Source organism: Hevea brasiliensis, chromosome 2 (assembly GCF_030052815.1).
Source record: "Hevea brasiliensis isolate MT/VB/25A 57/8 chromosome 2, ASM3005281v1, whole genome shotgun sequence".
NCBI lineage: Eukaryota > Viridiplantae > Streptophyta > Magnoliopsida > Malpighiales > Euphorbiaceae > Hevea > Hevea brasiliensis.
The window spans coordinates 125,287,464-125,311,378 of NC_079494.1; the positions used below are offsets into that span (position 1 = coordinate 125,287,464).

The 23,915-nt window shown below is 32.1% G+C and overlaps 1 protein-coding gene across 1 annotated transcript; it reads right to left on the minus strand.

Annotated features, from left to right (window-relative positions):
* Window positions 1-4,792: 4,792 nt before the first annotated feature.
* On the minus strand, window positions 4,793-8,640 carry LOC110661050 (probable L-gulonolactone oxidase 6). The gene is made up of 4 exons (XM_021819562.2): window positions 7,750-8,640; window positions 6,127-6,382; window positions 5,941-6,042; window positions 4,793-5,855 (listed from the first exon to the last, which is right to left on the minus strand). The coding sequence occupies exons 1-4, from the start codon at window positions 8,416-8,418 to the stop codon at window positions 5,131-5,133; spliced, it is 1,752 nt and encodes a 583-aa protein (XP_021675254.2). The 5' UTR covers window positions 8,419-8,640; the 3' UTR covers window positions 4,793-5,130.
* Between the last annotated feature and the right edge of the window lie 15,275 nt (window positions 8,641-23,915).

The following is a 23,915-nucleotide window of genomic DNA, read 5'->3' on the forward strand; positions in this document are numbered from 1 at the left end:
AACAAGATTGGCTCAGACCGGTTCCTCTTCTTTTTCTTCCTCCTCCCACACTCTCGACGTCCCTCCTCTGTCTCCCTTTTCTCTCTCCTCCTCCCTCCTCCTTGCAGGCCACCGCCTCCCCTCCCCAACCGCCGGCAACCTCCCAACCCCTTTCCCCGCCGTCGGCGGCCCTCTAGATCGCTAGAAAACTCGCCAAAATTCTCCCCTTTCACCGCGCAATGATTCAACTTCCAAGGCCAAATTCAGCAGATCTAGCTACCAATCGGACCTAGTTTTGTCTCAAACACCTTCTGCTCTTTTAGAACTTTCCATAGACACCAAGATCACAAATTTTTATCAAGCGGACTGTCCAATTTTAGCTTGGAAAGTTTTAGTCCATTTTAACTTTTGGCTAAATTTCTCCCAAACTAGGAACCCCACGAAAATTCCGAGAGTACCAACATGTTCCACTCGACGAGCGCTTCGCGACAATATAAATTTAAACATTTTCTGACACCAAAAATTTGATGGTCCCACGGATTTCACAATATTTTTTCAGATTTTAAACGAGCTTATTTAATTTTGTAAAAATTATATTCTAACCTCTGGTAGTATGGGCTTCGCGTAGGTACTTTCATTTCTCTTAAATTCGACCAGCACCCAGATTTACAATTTCAGGTCGGACAGACAGGCTGCTAGAGTTGTTTCAGAATCGGATTGGAATTACAGTCTTCCCCACTATTTGCAGAAGCCCCAAACGCGTTCCAAACATTAGAATTGGCGTAAGTAAACCCGAATCTTATATTGGGTTTAGAATAAAAATCCATAAAATATTTGTGGGTAGCTAGAAAATTATAATTCTTTTTGCATTAGCTTTATAATATTGTTAAGGACTGTGGGGCAAAATTTTAGAAATTTTAGAGCTCGTTTGAATGATTTTCATAAATGTTAGTTTTAGGGATTAAAATATAATTTTTAAATTTTATGAGTATTGCCTGTTTTGGAGGGCACAGGACGGGCCATATGATGTTAATGGGATATGGATTGAGGTGTATAATTTAAAAGTGTTATTTGATCTATTTTGCAGGTTGAGTAGGTCCTAAGTACATGGAAAACTTTGTCAAATTTTCGATAAAACCTAGGCTGTCTTTGACTCTTTTAAATTTTTTTTTTAAGTAAGTATTAATCAATTTGTAATATAATTATTTAAGTGAGGGACTGACCTTCCTTCTCCTCCCAGTATACAGTGACTTGTGAAGTATTGTGAGTAGATATTGATTTTACTTATAATTTTAATATTATTATGTATTCAATGCATGTTCATACATCACTTATAAATATATGTATATAGTTATTGGCTAGGCATGACTTGTATTGCATTAGTATTTGATGACATTGCTGTAGTTATTGCTTTATGGTGATCTGGAGTTGCATATGTGAGTTGGTGTGCATGTGGTGTGTATATGAATATGGGTAGGACAGGTAGACGCGGCTGGAGCTTGACTCGCTGGGACCCGATCCTTATTATGGATAAGTCGGGATAGCCACGGCTCAAGCTAATCTCGCTGGCTCCCGCATTTGAATATTAAGAAAAAGTCCGGCTTTGAGTTGATCTAGCTGGCAAAGGTTGAAACTAAGAGAGCTGTATAAGGGATCAGCTTCCATATATATATATATGTGTGTGTGTGAGTATGGATTTGACACATGGGTGTGAGAGTTCTCCAAATTGCCTTTAGTGTCATTATGACTTGACTTGTTTGAATTGTGTGAAGTTGTTGCATTTCATTCTTAGGAATGCACTAGACTTAGATAGTTATAGAAATTGTATGTAAAATTAATATCTTATTCTATGAGTCGAATGCTCACTTCTGTTCACCATTTTTTTCTAATTTAAAGGAGGGCTTTTCTTTGTGACTTACCTGCTTTTTTCTTAGCAGGTCTACTAGTCGTTGTATTTATATTTATGTTATGTTATTAATTTAAATTCTAAAACTTCGCATGTGCTAAAAATATTTTATTGATTTGCAGCTATAAAATATTATTAATTGAGGTTGTAGACTTAATATTATGCATTTATGGTTGAATGGGATGGACATAAATTTTGGATGACGGAGCTGAGCTCCCATTTGATTAAACTAATTGATTGTGGGTTGTGAGGGTGAGCTGAGCTCTCCATGTATATATATATATATATATATATATATATATATATATATATATATATATATATATATATATATATATATATTATGATCACAAGTCCAGTGAGCTAAAAAAACTCTCCGTTGAATGATCCAGTTTATAGTCGCACTCTGTCCGGTTGATTTCCTGAAAATGGGCTTGGATATGAGCTTTAAGGTTGGGCTAAAGAATAATTAGGCTTACTACGGGCTTTGAGGACCTTATACTGACCAAAATTTTAGTGCTAGTCCAGTCCAGAATTTGGGTCGTGACAACCACAATCACCACCATCACTATCATCGTCCTATTACCATCATTACTATACTATAATCAAGACAACTACCTCACATTGCTGCTGTCATCATCATTTAACTATCGCTGTCGCTGCCACCACCACAACCACTTAATTAGCCACTATTATCACTCGATTACCAATCACTGCAACTATTACCACTTATTATTAATATTATAAATAAATTAAATATTAAATAAAAATTATGATTACATTCCACTACTTATATTTTTATTTTATAATCAAATAAAGGAATATAATTATAAATATATTACATTACAATTTTAATTACATTGCATAATTAATTATATTATATTATGTTACACTTTACCAAATGTAACATTAGAGTATGTTTATTTTTTAAAAATTAATATGATTTTTTTATAAAATTATTGTTTAATAAATAAATGAATAATTTTCTTACTATGTGACAGAGTTAATAATTCATACATGGCTTTAACAATAATCTTAGCTTGATTGCATTAGGAATGCAGTAAGTAAAATGTCTTGTGCTCAAACATTTTATTTAGCAATATTATAAAAATGTATAGTATTATAATTGAAGTGAAGAAATTAATTAAATTTAATTTAATGATAGTAAAATCATTTATAAAATCAGGTGTTTTCATTAAAAGTTTGACTTTTTTTTTAATAATGAATTAATAACTATTAAATTAATTTTTTTAAAAAAGAAAAATATATTTCATTAATTCAAAATAGAATACAAAGAAGAATAAATCATATAAATTTAACACAAATTATTTATATAAAAAATAATAATTATTATTTTGATTTGAAGAGTTTGTATTGATAGAACATTTAATTTAGCTAATTGATATAAGCACACTCTATTTAATGACGATATGCAGTCACTATTTAACTTCATGATCATTTTATGATTTTAAATTTTGACCTCCTATTAGAGAAAATATTTGTATATCATATTATATTCCTATTTAAATAATAAAACAGCACATCAAACACGTCATAAAAAGAAAATAAAACAAATATTTGATAAAAATAATAATTCTACAAAAATGAAAATAAAGCAAAATAAACTCTTACTAAGGAGGTATAAATAACTCAAAATCTATTATTAATAATAAATGAATATAATATCGATTCAAGAATTATTAAAAAAAAAAAAAAGGAAGAACACAAGAAAAAAGGGTTGAAGGAGGTGACAACTGGTGGCCACTTAAAAGAAATCAAAAGGCAAAATGATGAGAAAGATTAAGGGAAAAGATTCGGGAAAAGAAAAAAAAAGAGGAGTGTTTTGTAGAGAGGAGGAACATCTTTCTCTAGAGGCTTCATATTTAACTATTAAATTAAATATTTATACCATAATTTATATATTTATTATTTTAATTAATAAATGTTATATAAATTTTAATATAAATATTTAATTTAAAAATTATTAAATTAATTATTATATAAAGTCAACTTATATTAAATTAAATGTACTTAAAATGATGTAGGAAAAATCACTCTTTACCATGTAATCCATAACTTATTTAGATTCTCAATAAAAAAAATAGAGATTAAGTTCCAATTTTAGATAAGTTTTTAATGGGTAGATTCCTATTTGATTATTTTTTTTGTAAAAAAAGAAATTCTCCACCCACTCATCTGCTTGTTTTTCATCACTTTTTCTTCTTCATTTATTTTTAATTCTAATATTTTAGTTTTTAGTCTGTTAAATTAATTTTAATATCGATTAAATTGCTAATTAATCATTTATTTTAGTGAAATTAATTAGTTAATTTTTATATTTAAAAAAATATTATTAATTAATTCTTTATTTTAATAAAATTAATTAATTTATCATATATTTTGAAAAAAATACTCATAGATAAAAATTAAAAATTTACTGTATGGAGATTAAATCTAAATTTATATTTTTTTAAATTGCTCAAATATTTTTATTCGATCCCTTAGATATCATTTTTGTCTTTCTTATTTTAAAAATTAATTTTTTTTTAGAATTATCGCAAATGATTTGTATAAATTTTTATCAAAAATAAAAAATAAAGAAAAATTGAAAGGAAAAAAAAGGTATAGATGCAAGGGAAAAAAAAAAAGAAAGAAGAAAGAGTCAGGTTGTTAAATAGTTTAGCAAGTGCAAGTGCACCCTTCATCATTGTCTCCCCAGCCCTTTGATATGGTATTCCACTTTCTTTGTCTTTCACTAGAATTTTTTTAAGCAAACCAATGAGGCAATGACAAAATTATATCAAGAGATCATGGAAAATCATATTTCAAAAATTTCAATTTTACATTATTTTATTTAAATTAAGAATTTTGAAGATAAGAACAACATTAAATCAAACCTAGCTAGCATTTGATTGAATGAAATTGAAACAAATTCCATACTCTTATTGCGCAAATCCTAGAAAGAATAATCATTTCCCTTCTAAATTAACTCAATAAATAAAAGATTTTATTATTATCGTAACCTTTTAAACAATGGCAAGCTCAAATATTTTTCCTTTTCTTTTGTATGTGAACTACTATATGATGCCGCAGCAGCAGATGCTTGGATCCCTTAATTAGATTGCAGAGGGTTAAAAAACTCTAAAGAGCACAATAGCTAGTACTGGAAGTATAATATCCGTTTTTCCTTGTGATCCCACAAATGACAAGCTACAGCCTATCCATCGAACTAGTGCCCCCGATGATCACAATTGCTTCTTCTTGCGGATAAGGGTGCAAACCCTCGCCTTCTCATAAATTTTACCAGTTCTACAGAAATAGCCCTTATTTGGGGCACAATGAATGTCCTCCGAGCATATACACAATCCTTCCAATGCACACCCCTCCCTTACTATGGTCACACTGCCTTTAAGCCCAAGCACTTGATCTGTCCACTCATTGGAAAGGAGCCCAAATGGATCATACATCTGCTTAACCCTCAAAAATTCCCCAGCATTTTTGTATTTATTGATAGCTCCATCAAATGCTAGGTTCCGATTCTTTCCCCAATGTGGCAATGCTCCGTATTTAAACAGCGCCAGTTGCTCTATTTCCTCGAGTATATCTTCGTAGAGCCTAGGAGTCCCAGGGTCTTTGCTTCGAAAATATGTGATATCAAAGTCTATTGCATCTTCTTGCTTGCCCAAGTAGGCGCTTGACGCCTTAACATAGCGCATGAGGATACCATTGTATTGTTCTAGGACACACAACCCTTTAGGCTCCAAATTAACTAGCTTTTGCACATCTTGGATGAAGTTCTTAACGACTGACAAGCTGATACTGAAAGTGGTTTGGAGAAAATACTCACCCTTGACTCTTGGGTCCCATGGACAAGCCGTCATTAATGCATCTTCAGGACTATCAAGGCAAGTCCCTGATGATTGAAGGCGATTGTGATATCCAATTACAGGATATCCTGTGAAAGCAATAACTGTAAATTTCCAAAATTTAGTGACATAACCCATCTTAATTAATGCCAATAATTACATGCATGGTTTGTTTAATTATTGATATACCATTGTTTTTTAATCCATAAGCTGAGGTCAGGAGCGTAGTTGTAGTTAGTCTAGCACTAATGCACTTGCCTTCAGCATCATGCAGAGATTCTTGATTTTCCTCTGATGGAAAAGAGAAATAATCCTATTATTCTTAGACAAGGAAATAGAGGATGAAAAAGTATATATATAGATAAGAAAATTAACCTGTGGTTCTAACCAAAGCCAATCCAACAGAAAGTGTAGATCGGAAAGGGATGAAGTCATATACACCATTTCCAGAAGTGTTAGAAGAAACGCGATTGTCGATTCGATAGGCTGCCTTACGTTGACTAGGGTACCATGTTACGTCTGCAAACTCGTGTTGACGACCAAAGCTTGCTGCTTCATCACCCAGGTCTGAGTCATTCTTAACCACGTAAGATATAGATCGCTTAAAAAGAGGCTGAAGTTGCAAAGTAACCTGTACACAAAATCAAATTTTAATTAATTATTTCGTTTATTTAAATTTTTTTTATTTAATTTAATGAAAACTTGAAACACGGCTTTCAAATTGTACGTATTATGGTTGTATACTAATAAAATAAGTTAAACAAAAAATAAAAATGCAATTGTCTTAGCCCTACCTTTGTTTTTTATTTTTATTTTTATTTTTTTTATTTTTATCTTTGAATATTCATAGGCTCTGTTGGTTTGATTAACTATCAATTTTGGAATTAATAATTAATATTTAAGATTAATTAAATACAAATTTTCAAATAATAGTTTTCAAAATATTTTAACTAAATACTATTAAATATTTAAGATAAATCAAATAATATATATTTTTTTTAAATAATAGTGAATATAGATGATGAATTATGGAATTAATTCAGGCATTTTTTAAGTATCAGAAAATGGAACTTGTAAATTTAATCCAAATTGATAGTTAAATAAATATTCATAAACTATTTTTTTTTTTTTTAAAAAAGCCTAGCTGATACAGACGTTTGACTTTGAGGTTAATTTTTGAAGATTTTTCACGGTGCCTTAATGATGATAAGCGAGAAGTAAAGCAACGAGGTTAGGGATTCTACCTTTACAAGCTTCAAATTAAAACTACTTAGCGTAGAAATAAATAATCGTGCAAACAGAAACTCATTTCTGCAGATCTCAGTACGACTTGAGTAGTCTTTTTTTCAATCAAGCCTTCATTCTAACGATTTAAATCTAATTTCTGCAGCTTAATTATCACAAAAGGAATTAATGAAGTTGAAAACAAAACCTTTAGTGGCAGTTTAAACATAAAACGAAAGGCAGCAGAGCAGAACAAAACAAAACAAAACAACCCATTTAACGAAAAAGAGCCAGCCAAAAAGATTAGTTAGTAGAAAAGAAAACACATAACAAAATGCCACAGATAAACCTATAACGCACTGAATTGCTTCTGTTTCTTCCACACAGTCATGAGATCACCCAAATGAGGCAGATGGCCTTTTACAACTTTCATATAATTAACAAATTAGCCCTCAATCTAATGCTTCCTTTCCCTTTGCTTACCCTTAAAAAAAAAAAAATCAATGATGTGTCCCATATAGAACCCGCTCGCATTCTGGCGTCGTAATCGAAAATCTTGAGAAAAAAAAATGTAAAGTTTATCGCATTTGGTCTAGGTATTACTTCATTTGTAAGTGTCTATTTCGTACTATAAAATTTTAATTATTAGTTATCAAATGGTTTCTCTATGCCGATTTCTTTGTTAACAACAAGAAATATAATTCCACCATGGAGAAGCCAAACTCCAAATCCAAAATAAAATTATGAGACAACATCATGACTAAGAAAACGTACCTTTGAAATAACTCCAAGAACTCCCAGAGAGACCTTGGCAGCATTAAGTTCACTGTTACTCTCGTCGAGCCTCCGGACTTTGGCGAAGCCATCTTCAGGCCCACTGGGGCTAACAATAGTGAGTGCCACCACATAGTCATGAACCGAACTCCCTTTACCCCACAACGTGCTTCCATGCGCACCCGTGCCTAATAGGCCGCCGATGGTCAAGCCCCACCAGTACGGAGCATAAGGCAAAGCGAGCCCTGCCTTGGCAGCTTCGTTAATAAGCTGCCTTTGTGTGACGCCGCTCTCTACACTCATTCTCATGGATTGAAGGTCAATCTCCAACACACGATTGAGGTATTTGGTGCTTATGAGCAGCCCATCTAAACCATCCGGACAAGCTAGCTTAGGAATGCTATGGGAGAAGCGAGTGGCCACTTTCATCTTCCTTTTTGCCTTGGTTGCATTGGCTACTAGTGAAATTAGCTCTTCTTCTGTGGTGGGATACGCCGCGTATGCTGCTTGGCATATGCTTCGATCAGGGAAAGTCCCATAGGAATTAGTAATAGTGCAGTTATTGTTTTCTGAAACACATTTGATGTGATCCTCAGGAGGTGTACAACGGACTATAAAGAGTAATAGGAAGAGACAAGTTGACCGGAGAACTCGCCGGAATTTAACCATCTTGGAATCTGTGGATGGGTTGCGATGTGTTCAAATTGTAGTTTGTATTGGTGAGAGCGTGACTTGGTATTTATAGCATGTAGCTTGCGTGAAAGGGGGGTTAAGGGTTTGCACCAGGGAATTAAGAATTCCACTGGCGGATGCTTTGAAGTCAAGGACTTGAATTACTAGGGTTAATTTGTTTTTCAGTTTTCTTTCAGAGTTATCGTCAAGGAGCTACTGTAATATGTGGCAGGATGAAGGAAAACGGGATTAATTCTAGTTTTATTAAAGTAAAGTTAATTAAATTGAAAAAGAAAAGACTTAGTGTACGAGAAATGCATTAAAATAAGCCTTAATGGATGATTATATGTGTGCCCCAAAAATATTTATTGTATGAAAAAATTGATGAAAAAGTGGCTTAAATTTAATTAGTCAGTTGGGTTTGTCTTATTTTTAAAATAAAAAGAAATAAAACAAAAGCTGGTACTCCGGAGTAGAGGGCAATGTGGCATTCGAAGCACCTTCAATATTTTTCACGCGTCGCATCTTCAAAGAGAAGGTGGTGAGTGATTAGTTATGTATCCCTTCCACTTTTGCAGCCTTGGCAAGCGAAGCACTATGATAGGAGACAAAGAATGGATAGAGATTTTAATTCATACGGCCACTACATTAATTTGCCACATACTTATGAGACAAATAATGGATAGAGATTTTAATTCATACGGCCACTACATTAATTTGACACATACTTATACAACATTATTAATTATAAATATTATGTGGAAGCCAGCGCATTTTCACAAGCATCATTTCAGCAATGTACACGCAGCCATTTCAGAATTATAGTCAGTTATGAGGGTTTCTTTGTGTAGTGTCCATGTCTGTCCAATGGATTTTTCTTGGCATGCAAGTCTTTGCCATACCCATGTGGTTGGCCAAATGCACGTAAACTAATATGTTTAATTTAATCTATCTTGTCTCCATATTTCTTAAAAAATTTATTACTATTTAATTTATAAATTTTTATAATAGTTATAACACAATTTTTACTCTCTTTTCGATGCAAGGAGTCACATTTCATATACATTTAATCAAAGTTGTTCAAACATTATCAATACTCTCTCATTTTTAAGAAATAATAATTAATTCTTAATTTTAAAATAATTGAAGTTTATTATAATTTTTTAATCATTTAATTTTCTTTGAAATTAATTCTACATTAATATAAAAAAAATTATAAATATTTGATCAACCTCCTTTCGGCCTTGTATACCAAAATCTTATTTCCTTATTGCAAATGGCTTTGATTCCGAGTATCTTATTCTCCACCATGTGGCCTAATGCCCTAAATAGCCATTTTAATACCCTTAACTACCAATATACAAATATATTATATAATTATAACACCTTAACCTTGAAATCAAAGGCGTATGAGTGAGACTCTTAGCCCTCTCTCTCTTTTTTTTTTTTTCCGAAAGTAATCCTTCAATATTTCTGAAAAAGAACCGTGCAGGATGAATAAGAAACAAGTTTCTTTGGCTCTATGGGCAGCTTCATCCAAAAATTGTTATGTTCAATGACTTTTCTAAACTTCATTCTCCGCCATGATAAAGGAGATAAATATTTCAGAAAATGTCATAACAAACACGGTTCATTTCTTCCATCACTAAAAAAAATCATATAAAGTAAAGTTGGGATTTCAAATTGCTATCATAGAGAATAACCATGCACCATAAAAATCATTTTTCTTCCTTAAGCAAAACCTCATAAGGATTATGCTCTAGAATAATAATATTATATAAAAATAAAATGATAATAAATTTATGGAGTTGTGATATTATCATGCTAAAAAAATATTTTAAAAGCGAATAAAATAGTAATAATTAAATATTTTTACTATTTAAAAGAACAATGCATTTTTTTTTGTCATGTTATCTGATATTATGATTGGTCAGAATTTAGTCAAATTATTTTTTATTGTAATTTTTTTTGTCTCAAAGTTTTAATGTGCATTTCTTTAAAGTAAGCTATAAGTGCTCATATCTTAGTGAAAGTGGCTTTGTTATATGCTAATCTCACATTTTGAGAGGAGCATGCTAATCTCACATTTTGAGAGGAGCATCCTAATTTTTTATATCTTATTTTGTATTATAATGTCTTTATATATATATTTTTTAATATTTTAGATTTTAGGTTGTATGCTGAATTAAAGTTTGATTTCTCTTTTCATTTTTAATTTTGATTTCTCTTTATATTTGTCACGACCCAACCTATGGGCCGGACCGGCACTAGGACTTGGGCCAGCCTAAAGCCCCCGAGGCCCGTAGTAAGCCTAACTATTCACTTAACCCAACTCTAAGGCCCATTTGGGCCCAATTTCAAGAAAGCAACCGGACAGAGTCCGGCCATAAAATGGACCTTTCAACGGGAGTTTTTGACTCACCCGACCAGAAACACAATAAATACTCAATTGGGAGCTCGGCTCACCCTCCACATACTCATCAAAGATAAAATAAATGGGAGCTCGGCTCCTCATCCAATCCATCAAACATGCATAGAATATTAAGTTTCTGGTCCAAAATAATAATTTAGTTTATTGCACCCAAATCAAATCAACATTTCTAACACATGCGGAAATTCTAAGATTTAACAAGTTTATACAAACATTAATAATCGACCTGCGAGGGAGAAATCAGGTTAACCTCAAAAATATCCTCCTATGGCCTGAAAAAATATTGAACAGGAGTGAGCGTTCGACTCAGAGAGTAAAATATCAATTTTAACCATAATTTCTATAACTATCTAACACTAATGCACCTGTAGAGTGAAATGCAACACCAAAGAATAATATCACATCATAACATCAAAAGGTAATTTGGAGTACTCACACACCCGGTAGTATCAATCATAATATATGGGAGCCGATCCCTATCTGACTCTTTTAAATCCAACTGGTGCGTGAAGAACTCAAGCCGACTTTCGCTTAATAAACCAAATCGGGTCCCAAATAAGAACTCAAGCGTGTCTACCCGAAGGACCGGTCCCGAAGATCTCAACCCGTGTCTACTCGTCCTATCCATAGTCCACACCACATCACACGTACGCCAACGCACGCACACTGCTCCAAATTACCACAACAACATACATGGCACTTTCACAGTTATGAATGCAACATAAATCATGCCTAAAGTTTATCTACATAGATATATGCATATAAGTGATGCATGGGCATGCTTGAACATATAATAATAGTAAAATTATAATTAAAATTAATATTTTACTCACAGACTTGACAACGGTCATCAATGGGCGGAGGAAGAAGGTCATCTCACCTGATAATTACATTACAATTATTTAATACAAATGACTCAATACAAATCAAGAAAAGACCAAATACGTCCTAAGTCGTGCCGAAAATCCGGCAGAGTCTCCCCTATACTTAGGACCTACCCAACCTACAAAAGGGCTCAAAACACACTTCTATATTCACAACTCATATATCCGCAACTCAATCACATCACACAGCCCCTCCTTGGCCCATCAAATCAGTCATCCATCACAATATGTAAAATTTCAATTTAGTCCTTATAATTTATCATTTTTGCAAAAACTGTCTAACTAAGCTCTAAAAATTCTAAAACTTTGCCCCGCGGTCCTTAGCAATATTACTAGGTTATTACAAAAAGAATCATAATTTTCTAAGCTGCCACAAATATTTTATGAATTTTTAATCCTATTTAAGTACTAGAAAATTACGAAAAAGTAAGGTTCGGGTTTACCTTTGCTGATTCCGACCGGAACGCCTCGACGTCGACAATGGGGTAACCAAAACCTCCGTCCAATTCGAGACTTTTCCTAGAACTGGTCCAGCCGGAAATTCACGCACTGACAACCTCGAATTTCCACAAATTGAGGATCCTCACACGAAGCCCATAACACGGAGGTTAGTACATAAATTTTTCAGAATTTTCTAAGCTCATTCAATGCTTGGAAAAACACTGCGAAGTTCCGTGGGACCCACCGAAAAACAGTGTCTGAAAATTTTGAAATTTATATCCCCACGAAGCTCTCGACGAGTGGAGCGCTCTGGTACTCTCGGTTTTCTCGTGGGGTTCACGGTTTGCGAGAAATCTAGCCCGAAAGTCAACATGGGCTAAAACTTCCCGGGTAAAAATTGGACAAACCGCTCGATAGATTTCGGTGTTCTTGGTGTCTATGGAAAGCTCTCGACGAGTAGATGAGTTTAGACACAAGACCCGGTCCGATTGGTGGTCGGATCGGCCGGATTTTGGCCAGGAAGACGAACGGTCGCGCTGCCGCTTCCACTTCAGCGCCGTTTCCGCTGTTCAGCGGCGGTGGGTGGGACTATCGGAGGTGGCGCGCGAGTGGGTGACAGAGAGGCGGCGAGGCAAGGGGAGGAGGGAGGAGAGAGAAAACGGGAGAGAAGGGGAGGGAGGTCGGGACGCGCGCGGGGAGGAGGAAGAAAAAGAAGAAGACCGGTCCGATTCGACCGGTCCGATCCGGTCCGGTTTGATTCGATCGGTTCGATTTAGGATACAAAATTTTAAATTTTTACTCTGTCTTGAGACCGAAAATGAGGTCCAAAAATTCCTAAAAAATTCTAGAAAACTCAGAAAAATTTGTAGACTCCAAATATATTTTTAGTTTTGCCACGTGGTCTTTAAATAAATTTTTAAAAATCATCAAAGTTTATATTTTCGAAAAATTGAACCTGATTTTTAAAATCCGAAAAATCTCAAATAATTTCTTAAAATTTAAATAAAATTAAAATATCAATAACAATCATAAAATAATAAAATTTAAAATTTTAGGATGTTACAATATTCATTAATTATCTCTTTGAACCTTTGCTTTATCACTCTCTCAGGTACTATTTATTTCATATCTCTTTCTAAAAAAATATTTTTTATGAAAATATTTTCTATTGTTTGATTTGTAATATAAAACTGGTGATCATCCACGTATAAGTGTTTCATATTTTAATAAAATTGTTATTTTCTTTAAAAATAATTTAATTTTCTTTTTTATTAGAAAAAATATTTTTTATTAACTCTATTTTTCTGAGTGTCTCAAACACTATAAAGTATAAAAATATTTAAAAAATAATATTTTTCACAAAATAAATAGAACTAATACAATGATATTTCACTCAATTTAAAAGTTATTACTAAAATTGATAAAAAAAATTTAAAAGGATTAGCCAACATTAATAATATAGGAAAATATTTGAATTATTTTTATAAATTGAATCATTCAATTAAATTAATTATTAAAATTAAATTAATTAAATTAAAAAAATTTACAAAGGTTTTGAATAATTTGTTTAGTTATTATTATTTTTGCAGTGGTCGAACACCACCCCTTTTTTTATCACTAAACCCACAACCCCCCATCGAGCTAGCAAGTGTCTCTCACTTGCCCTACACCTACATAACCCTTGCAATGCCCAAAACACATGGGGTCAATAATATCTACACGTAGTTTTGGCCACGATCCCTTTCTGGCTCGTGACTTAGCTTTGAATTCTATTTCAATTGAATTTTTACAAAATTTTGTTTTTTATTTATTTAAAAATATTTTTTTAAATTAGAAAATTTTAATTTTTTTCATTTAAAAATAAAATTAATTAACTATATTAATTTATTATAAAATTGTATATTCTAAAAAAGGAAATAAGAATATTTTAAAAATTATGATGTGACGTATTTTTTATCCTTTTTTTTTATAACTTTTTATATAAAAGATTAGCTAATCATATTAAAGTTTAATTATTTTTAACTATTTTTAAATTTCAACTATTAAATTATTATCTCATAAAAAAATATATGTAAAATTCTTTTTACTAGATCAATTAAAAATTTTAAAACTTTTAAATTTATAATTTCAGGTTTTATAAAACATTAAATTTTTAATTAGGTTAAAAAAAATGATAAATAATTGAAGATATGATTCCGATTAAAATTTGAACTTAGGACTTTATAACTTTTGAAAAGACTCCAGCACCTCAAATTAAAACTGGTGGATAAGTTTTGACATTATTCAAAATAAATATAAATATATTTTTATTTTTTTAAAAACATATATATATTATTTAGTAAAAAATAATTTGTAAAATTTAACATTTATTTTTTAAGAATATTTCTTCTATTTGAAATTTTAATAACGTCAGAAATTGACATATTTTTTAAATTTTGCTTATCATTTTATTTATATATATTAGTGAATTTAAAAAGTAATAAAAAATAATTTATAAATCAATTTATTACAAGATTTAAAATTAAATAAAAATATATTTTTATATCTTTTATTAAATATAAAATTATATTTTTTTTATTAAATTGTAATTAATTAAAAATTTTATAATTAATAAAATTTTATATTATAATATTAAAATATAAAACATAAACATTAAATTATATTTTTAAAATAAAATAATAAATAATTTACATAATACATAAATAAATAGCTAGTTTTCACCTAATTGCCGACCCATTCCGGACCGGGACTGGTCTATATATAAGCGTAGCTGAGATGCTTTGGGTCCATAATTTGTCGGAAGTGACCACATTTTGGACCAACCGATTCGGTACAGTACGCGTCCCTTAAATACTATGGGTCCATAATTTATTAGGGAAAAACCACTTTTTAGCTTAATGAAATAATTTCATAGCTTTTATAAGCAAAAATTATTTATATATTGAGAAAGAAGGTGCAGAGGCAAAATCATCAGAGGATGAGTCTCATTTCCATACACTCAACCTAAATTAATATCATCCCATACTGGAAAAATTCCTCAGTATACAGAAAAAAAAAAAACCACAGACAGATAAAATATAGATTAAATTAATAATTTTGTAACATTTCAATTTCTTATTTTATTCTAATACGTTTATGTTATTGTAATTCAAAATACTATAATTACTGTCATTATATATTTATACAAAATATTTTTATTACTTTACCTATAATATTTGATATTAATAGTTCGATACTTAATAAAAATATTTTATTTTTAATAAATTAAATCAAAATGAACGAATTAAATTTAATTTATTGCGTTGGGTACCTGCCAAATATCTTAAAAATATATTTTTATTACTGGTGTTGCGATCTCCTCTTGACTTTGCTAAGTGTAAAAGCAATGCGGGAAAATCCGTCTGTCAAAATCTATATATCAGGTTCAATATGGCAGAATAGATTTCGTGTCTTGCTTTGCTGTTGTCACGGTCCAAAATTTTATGTCACAATTGGTGTATAATTTAAATATTTTTAAATTATATAAATTTTTATTAAGATATTTTGAATAAATATATTGTCACTTACTAACACTTAAAAAAATAAATAAAATCTTAATAAATAAAATACTAAATAAACAACATAAATATCTCATAAGTAAATTATGAAATCTTTACAAATTTCAAATAAAAATTTAAACTGTTCAATAAATTAAACTAATTATTAGCATAAGAAAATATGAATTCGAGCATACTATGAGAACAAATCAAAGATTGTCCCTCTCCAGAAAATAGACTGAATATTTAAATCAATCATGAATTCTACTAATCAAAGCAGATAATGCATATGAGAAAACGTGATTTGAGCTAATGCTCAGTGAATGATAATTATAGCATACAACAGAATAGAAATAGGCAGACGCTTGATTAATTTCACAATAAATTTTCTTTTCAATAAAATAATACTCATGCTATCAAAATCATTAATAAAATAATTTCATAAAACATATATATAAAAGAAATTCATTCAATAAAATTTTATGGTACAATACACAAGGGTGATGATACCTCACATCACCAAAGCCCAGATGGTAAGCACGCTACCAGATATTAGATATCTTCTTCCTCATTCACAGATATCAATGCATATGATACTAATACAAACCATAAATTATAATGATGCATGACTCAACAATGCAACCTAATACCGTGATAGTTCACACGACGGGACTGAATAACAGATGCAGATACTGGACATAGGTGCCAATTCAAAACAAAAAATCAATTTGTACAAATCAATGAAAATCCATAAAAAAATTTCAGATAGCAAATAATAACTGATAGTGCAATTCTAACAGTTTATTTTAATAATTTTAGAGAGTCAATACGATCAAATCAATCTCAAATAAATTTAGTGTAACACATCGATAAATTTTATAATCTGATATCAATTAATATAAATACATTAAAGGCCTGTTCTCGAAATCCGAATGGTTCTAATGCAGAGTTAATTGATAAAATTAATTATTTAATTAAAATAAGAATAAAATTCAATAATAAAATAATACTCTAGAAAGTCACATGTAAAATAATTATTAAAATATTAATTTAAAATTTTATTTGATAGCAAATTTAATATTAAAAAATTTTAAAAGAGACTAAAATGATGCCATGTACTATAACTATCACTCACCTATAACCTCCAAAACAATAGCTAGATTTAATAAAAGAGAGATAATTTTAAATGACAAAATAAATATTTAAATCTCTTATATATTAAAAATATAGTAAAAATTTAATCAATTAAACTAATATGACAGACTCATTAAATATAAAAATTTTATGTAGGAAGTTAATAATAATAATAATAATAATAATCAAAACAATACGTTTTGAGACTTTAACAGCCAAAAAAAAGTAAAAAAAAAATAAAAATTTAAAGAAATCGTAGGTTTGGATGCTGTCAGGGGAAGGAAAAAAAATAATAATAATAATTAAAGTCAAGAAAAATCTTCCTCAACAGTTACATGCACGGTAGGGGAGAAAATTTTGTGTGTGTGTATGTATATATATATTTTTTGAAAAAAAAAACAATGTGATATAGAAATAAGTTATTATCCAATAGTAATTGTGATCAATCCAGTTTAGTATTGAAGGTCAAAGAAAAAAGAAAAAAAAAATTTCTGGAGTGTAGTTGTAACAATTCAATAAAAGAAAATAAAATCAAATTCACTCATTATTGAACAAAGAAAGGGAATTTTTACCTTGAAAATAAAATTCAAGGTGATGAATAGAAAAATAATAATTTATAGATTATTTGCGCACATCAGATTTATATATATATACACACACACACATGTATAACAATATATAAAAGATGACAAAAATAACTGTTGAGAGTATTTGGTAGAAAAAATGAGGTGATAAGCAGGCTTTGAGAGTAAAGTTTAGCAGAAATAGATGATTAAGGTATATATATTTTAAGAGTTCTATTAAGTATAGAATGGGATAAGAGTTATATAAACACACATATATAACAATATATAAAAGATGATGAAAATACCTGTTGAGAGTATTTAGTAGAAAAAAGAAGGTGATAAGCAGGCTTTGAGAGCAAAATTTAGCAGAAATAGATGATTAAGGTATATATATTTCAAGAGTTCTATTAGGTATAAAATGGGATAAGAGTTATTATTAAACTGGATTGTTCAGATTACAGATATATATTTAATTTTAAAAATAATATATATATATAAATAAATAAGTAGGCCATGTAATAAAATATTATATTTTTTATAAATATATTAAAATATTATTAACTAATTAAAATAAATAAATAAATAAAATATTGAGTTTCCACATACTTCCCCCTTAAAAGAAATTCGGTCCCTAAATTTAAACAAATAAAATTCTAACCTGAAGAATCAAATAAGTGAGGATATTTGGCTCGCATTTTAGATTCTGCCACCCATGTGGCCTCACTACTTGAGTGATTATGCCACAAGACTTTGACCAAAGCCACTTCCTTAGACCGGAGTTTCCCAATTTGTCGATTTAAAATCTTTACTGGTTGCTCCTCATATGATATATTATCCCTAAATTGTGTGATATGAGGTTGCAAAATATGAGATAGATCTGGTACATACTTCCTAAGCATAGAGGTATGGAAAACTGGATGTACATGTGCAAAATCAGGTGGAAGGGCTAAACGGTAAGCAACTGCTCCAATTCTCTCCAAAATTTGAAATGGACCAACAAAATGAGAGCTAAGCTTCCATTTCTTCCCAAACCTCATGATTCATTTTATAGGAGAAACTCTCAGAAATACATGATCACCAACCATAAACTCTACATCTTTAAGCTTAGGGTCAGCATAACTTCTTTATTGACGTTGAGTAGTCAAAAGTCTATCACGAATTAGCCGAACCTTCTCTGAAGTTAACTGTATCAACTCTGGTCTAGTAAACCTTCTTTCTCCAACTTTATCCCAACAAATTGGTAACCTACACGTTCGACCATATAATGCCTCCTATTGAGACATCTCTATACTTGCCTGATAACTGTTATTATAAGCAAACTCCACTAAAGGCAAATGATGATACTAACAACCACCAAAATCCATAACACATGCACGAAGCATGTCCTCCAACGTCTGTATAGTCCTTTCTGACTGTCCATCTGTCTGGGGGGTAAAAAGCAGTACTAAAGTCTACTCGTGCTCCCAAAGCTTATTGGAATTGCTTCCAAAATCGAGAAGTAAACTAAGTACTATGATCAGAGACAATAGAAACTGGAACACTATGAAGACTAATAATCTTGTCTATATACAACTGTTTAAGTTTAGCAAAGTCATATGTAGTCTTCACAGGAAGGAAATGAGCAAATTTTTTCAATCTATTCACTATCACCCAGATTGCATTGTAACCACCTCGTGTACTAGGTAAACCCATAACAAAGTCTATGGAAATGTGCTCCCACTTCCACTCGGGAATAGGCAATGGCTGAAGTAACCTAGACGATCTCTGATGTTCTGCCTTAACTTGTTAACAAGTCAAACATTTAGCAACAAAGTCTGCAACATCCCTCTTCATGCCACTCCACCAATAATGGTCCCTTAAATCATGGTACATCTTAGTTGAACTTGGGTGTACTATGTAAGCAGAATGGTGTGCCTTCTCCATGATTTCTCTTCTTAACTCATCAACACCAGGGACACAAAGTCTAGTGCCATAATGAAGAACTCCATCATCATTTAACATGAACCCTTGAACTTTGCCTTGATGAATACTATCTATAATCTTGCACAACTGAGAATCCCTCTTCTAAGCAGCCTTAATTCGATCAATCAAGATAGGCCTAACTCGAAAATGTGCTAGGAATGATCTAGCTATGATTTCAAACTCTACTCCTTGATCTAGCAACTCATGTAATTCACCAATCAGTGGCCTCCTATTGGTAGATATACGGGCTAAACTATTAAAAAACTTTATGCTTAGGGCATCAGCTATCACATTAGTTTTTCCAGGGTGATATTGTATGGTGCAATCATAATCCTTCAACAATTCTACCAATCTCCTTTGCCTAAAATTAAGATCACGTTGGTCAAAGATGTATTTGAGACTTTTGTGGTCAGTGAAGATCTCACAAGTCTCACCATACAGATAGTGCCTCAAGATTTTCAAAGTAAAAATTACTGCAGCCATTTCTAAATCATGAGTTGGATAATTTTGCTCATGCTTTTTCAACTGACAAGAAGTATATATAACAACCCATCCATGCTGCATCAAAATACATCCTAGAAGCATCACAATAAACTGCATAACCCTCGATCCGCATGTAAGAGCTAACTCGTGTCAGAGTCAAACGAGTCTTAAGCTCTTGAAAACTTTTTTCACAAGCCTCAGACCACTGAAATTTCACATTCTTCTATGTTAACTTAGTTAAAGGTGCTACAATACGAGAGAAGTCTTGAACAAACTATCTATAATACCCTGCTAAATCCAAGAAATTATAAATCTCTGACACAGTTGTTGGTCTAGGCCAATGAAGCACTACCTCAACTTTCTTCTTATCAACACACACCCTATCCTTAGACACTATATGGCCTGGGAAAGCCATACTATCTAACTCAAACTCACATTTTGGAAACTTGGCATATAGCTTGTATTCTTGTAAGGTCTGAAGGACAATTCTCAAATGCTGCTCATGCTCCTCTTTACTCTTTGAGTACACTAGAATGTCATCAATGAACACTATAACAAATTGATCTAAGAAAGGTTTGAAAACTCTATTCATGAGATCCATAAAAGTGGCTGGGGCATTGGTAAGACCAAAAGGCATTACGAGAAATTCATAGTGTCCATACCTAGTCCTAAAGGCAGTCTTGAGTATGTCTTCTTTCTTGACCCTCAATTGATGATACTCAGATCAAAGATTAATCTTGGAAAAACACTTTGCACCTTGAAGTTGGTCAAATGGGTCATCTATGCGTGGAAGAGGATACTTATTACGCACAGTCACCTCATTCAATTGCCTGTAATCAATGCACATTCTCAAAGACCCATCCTTCTTCCACACAAATAACACAGGAGCACCCCATGGAGAAACATTAGGCCGAATAAACCCTTTATCTAGTAGGTCCTGTAATTGCTCCTTCAACTCATTAAGTTCTGCAGGTGCCATGCGATAAGGTGGCATAGACATGGGCTCAATTCCAGGAACTAAATCTATACCAAACTCTACCTCTCGCTTCGGGGGTAAACCTGATAAATCTTCTGGAAACACATCAAGAAACTCCTTAACCACTGCAACATTCTCCAAACCTACACCTTCTACCTGAACATCTCTAACATAAGCTAGATACCCCTTACACTTCTTTCGCAATAATCGGCTAGCACTCACTGCCGAGATAAGATTACTAGAGGCTATACTACGATCTCCCTGAAATTAAAATTCTATCTCCCTAGGAATTTTAAAGAACACAACTTTACTATGACAATCCAATGAAACGTGATAAGTGGATAACCAGTCCATGCTTAAAATCACATCAAACTCAAAAATATCCAAAGAAACAAGATCTACAGCTAATTTCCTATCTCCAATTTGAACTATACATCCCCTATACACCATATCAGTTTCTATTACATTCCCCATAGGTGTTGATACTGATAAAGGATACTCTCATAAAATAGGTGGTGTACTAAATCTCATGGAAAAGTATGAAGAAATAAAGGAATGACTGGAACCAGGATCAAACAGTACTCTAGCATCAAATGAACAAATAGGAAGTGTACCTATCACTACTGCATTAGATGCTTAAGCATCTTGCTGAGTCAAAGCAAAAACACTAGCTTACCTCTACCACCAGATGTCTATCCCTGAGTTTGAGCAGACCCTCTACCACCCTGACCATGACCACCAGAACCTTGACTTCTACCACTATACTATGAAACTGGCTAAACCTGAGAGGGAGCAGAATGTGCTGCCTGACCAGCACCCTGAGTTATCCCACTAGTAGGACAGTCCTGTCTACGGTGTCTCAGCTATCCACAACCAAAGCATGCTCCAGTGACCCAATGATAAGTGCCCTTATGTAGCTTACCACAATGCTGACAAGGAGTGGAAACAGGCCCAATGCTAATATGACTATACGGAGCATTCCCTGTATGAGTCCTCTGCTCACGTCCTTGACCAACTCTAGATTGATGTGCCCTATTATCAACTGTAGACTGAGAACCCTACTTATTACCCTGATAAGAACCCTGATGACTCTGTCCTCTGTTAAACTGATTACCCTGACCATCTTTCTTAAACTGCTTGCACTGCTCACGAGCCCAACGTTCATCATCACACATCTCTATCTGTCTAGCCCGATCAACCACCTCCTCATATTTAGGTAGTCGTAAAGGAGCTACACAATCAATTCATTTGTCTCGTAAGCCCCTTTCAAACCTGTGAGCATTATTATCCTCATTTGGAATCAAGTGTTTACCAAAGTGGGATAATTTGGTAAACTTCATCTCATACTCTGTAACTGTCATGTTGCCTTGGTTCAAGGTTTCAAACTCTAAAGCCTTATGATGCATACATTTTGCATAGTCGTTTAGGTCTAGTTTCATAGCTATTTTATTTTATTATTAGTCATTTTTAGCTAATTTCATTAGTTATTTAGTTAGTTTTTCATAATTGTCAATTTTGGATTAATTTGTAATTTTTACTTTGTTTTGTAGGAAAAATGGTGTTTTTGAAGGACTGAAGAGAAATTTTGCCATTGAGGAGTGATCTCTACAGCTAAAGATGCCAAAAACAAGTTTTCAAGCTGAAATATGCATTGACCAAATTGTGCGTAATTTGTTTGCATAAGCCATGCAGACTGCATAAGGAGAAAAATCACTATTCCAATACTGCCATTGTGCATAAGGAGATCGCATAGCTTATGCACATTCACGCCTCCCTTATGCACTCTCACGGAATTGTGCATAACCTATGCGCCAAGTCATGCGATTTTGCATAAGTGAACTAAAACAGAAAATCAGATAAGGGATCGCATAACTTATGCATCCACTTATGCATCCCACAAAGGTTTCATTAATGAGTCATGTAAGATTCCTCAAAATTCCTCCTAAAACACACCATTTTAAGGCTCCATGTCAGAAAATGCTATAAATAGCCCCATTTCCCATTTTAGAAAGAGGAGGAAGCAAGTAGAGGAAGAAAAGGAATAGGGGAGGCAGCAGCTGAAGAGCCACAATCATCGCCCACTCCATTTCCAACCAGATTTGGAGATTTCTTTCTTTTCTTACATTTTTCCTACATTTCTAGTGTTTAGTTTCTTGTTTCTTAGCTTAGATTAAAGCTTTATTTCCATTTACAGTCACAATACCTTGTAAATATTATGGGTAGTGAGTAGTTTTACTTAGATTCTGGAGTAAGGGTTATAATATTTAAGACATTTTGTGGATTTTGATTGGGTAATCCATATTTTGTGGTCTTAATGGATTTTATTCATTTCTTGTGTGCTTAATTACATGCTTAGTGTAGGATCCCATTAAGTGATGTTCTTAATCCATGGTTGAGGCACCGAAAGGAGAAGCCCTTGTGATAGATAATCAAGAAATTGGACTTAATTAACTTAGATCTAGAAATAGACTAAGGATTAAGAGGATTCACAGATTAATTAAAGAACCTAATGGGTCTTAATTAACTCTAACTCCACGAAAGTAGGATTAGATTGATTAAGGCACTCTTTGTCTCACTCGAAAGGGTATTCAAAGGATTTGAGAATTAATCTCCTTAAAACCCGTAAGTTCCACAAGATTGGATAACCAATTTAAAATCCCAAAATAGCTCGAATATGAAATCCCGAACTCCGGAATCGCCTTTTTATAATTGTTAATTTCTAATCAAATTTAATTGCTTGCTATTTTAAATTTTGCTATATTTGAATTTGCTTATTTTAATTTGATGCAAATTTAGTTTAATCATTACATTGTTGAATAGACTATTAATTTTGCACACATAGATTTTATACTTCATTACCCATCAATTCATTACTTTAATTTCAAAAATAGTTTAATTTAGTCAACTTTTTATATCAAAAATTCAATCATTAACACAACTCCTCGTGGGAACGATATCTTTTTCTATACTACTTGAACGACCCGTGCACTTGCGGTTGGTCCACATCAAGTTTTTGGCACCGTTGCCGGGGAGTTGTTTGTTTAAGATTGAATTATTGATTATTTTAGTTGTTTTTAGTTT

Bases quoted from the DNA above. Each gene is read 5' to 3' on its own strand.
- LOC110661050 (XM_021819562.2), bottom strand. From the start codon at position 8,418: ATGGTTAAATTCCGGCGAGTTCTCCGGTCAACTTGTCTCTTCCTATTA. The intron at 6,043-6,126 runs GTTAATTTTCTT...CTTTTCCATCAG, and splicing joins GGCTTTGGTTAGAACCACAG to AGGAAAATCAAGAATCTCTG. The intron at 5,856-5,940 runs GTATATCAATAA...GGAAATTTACAG, and splicing joins TTATGGATTAAAAAACAATG to TTATTGCTTTCACAGGATAT.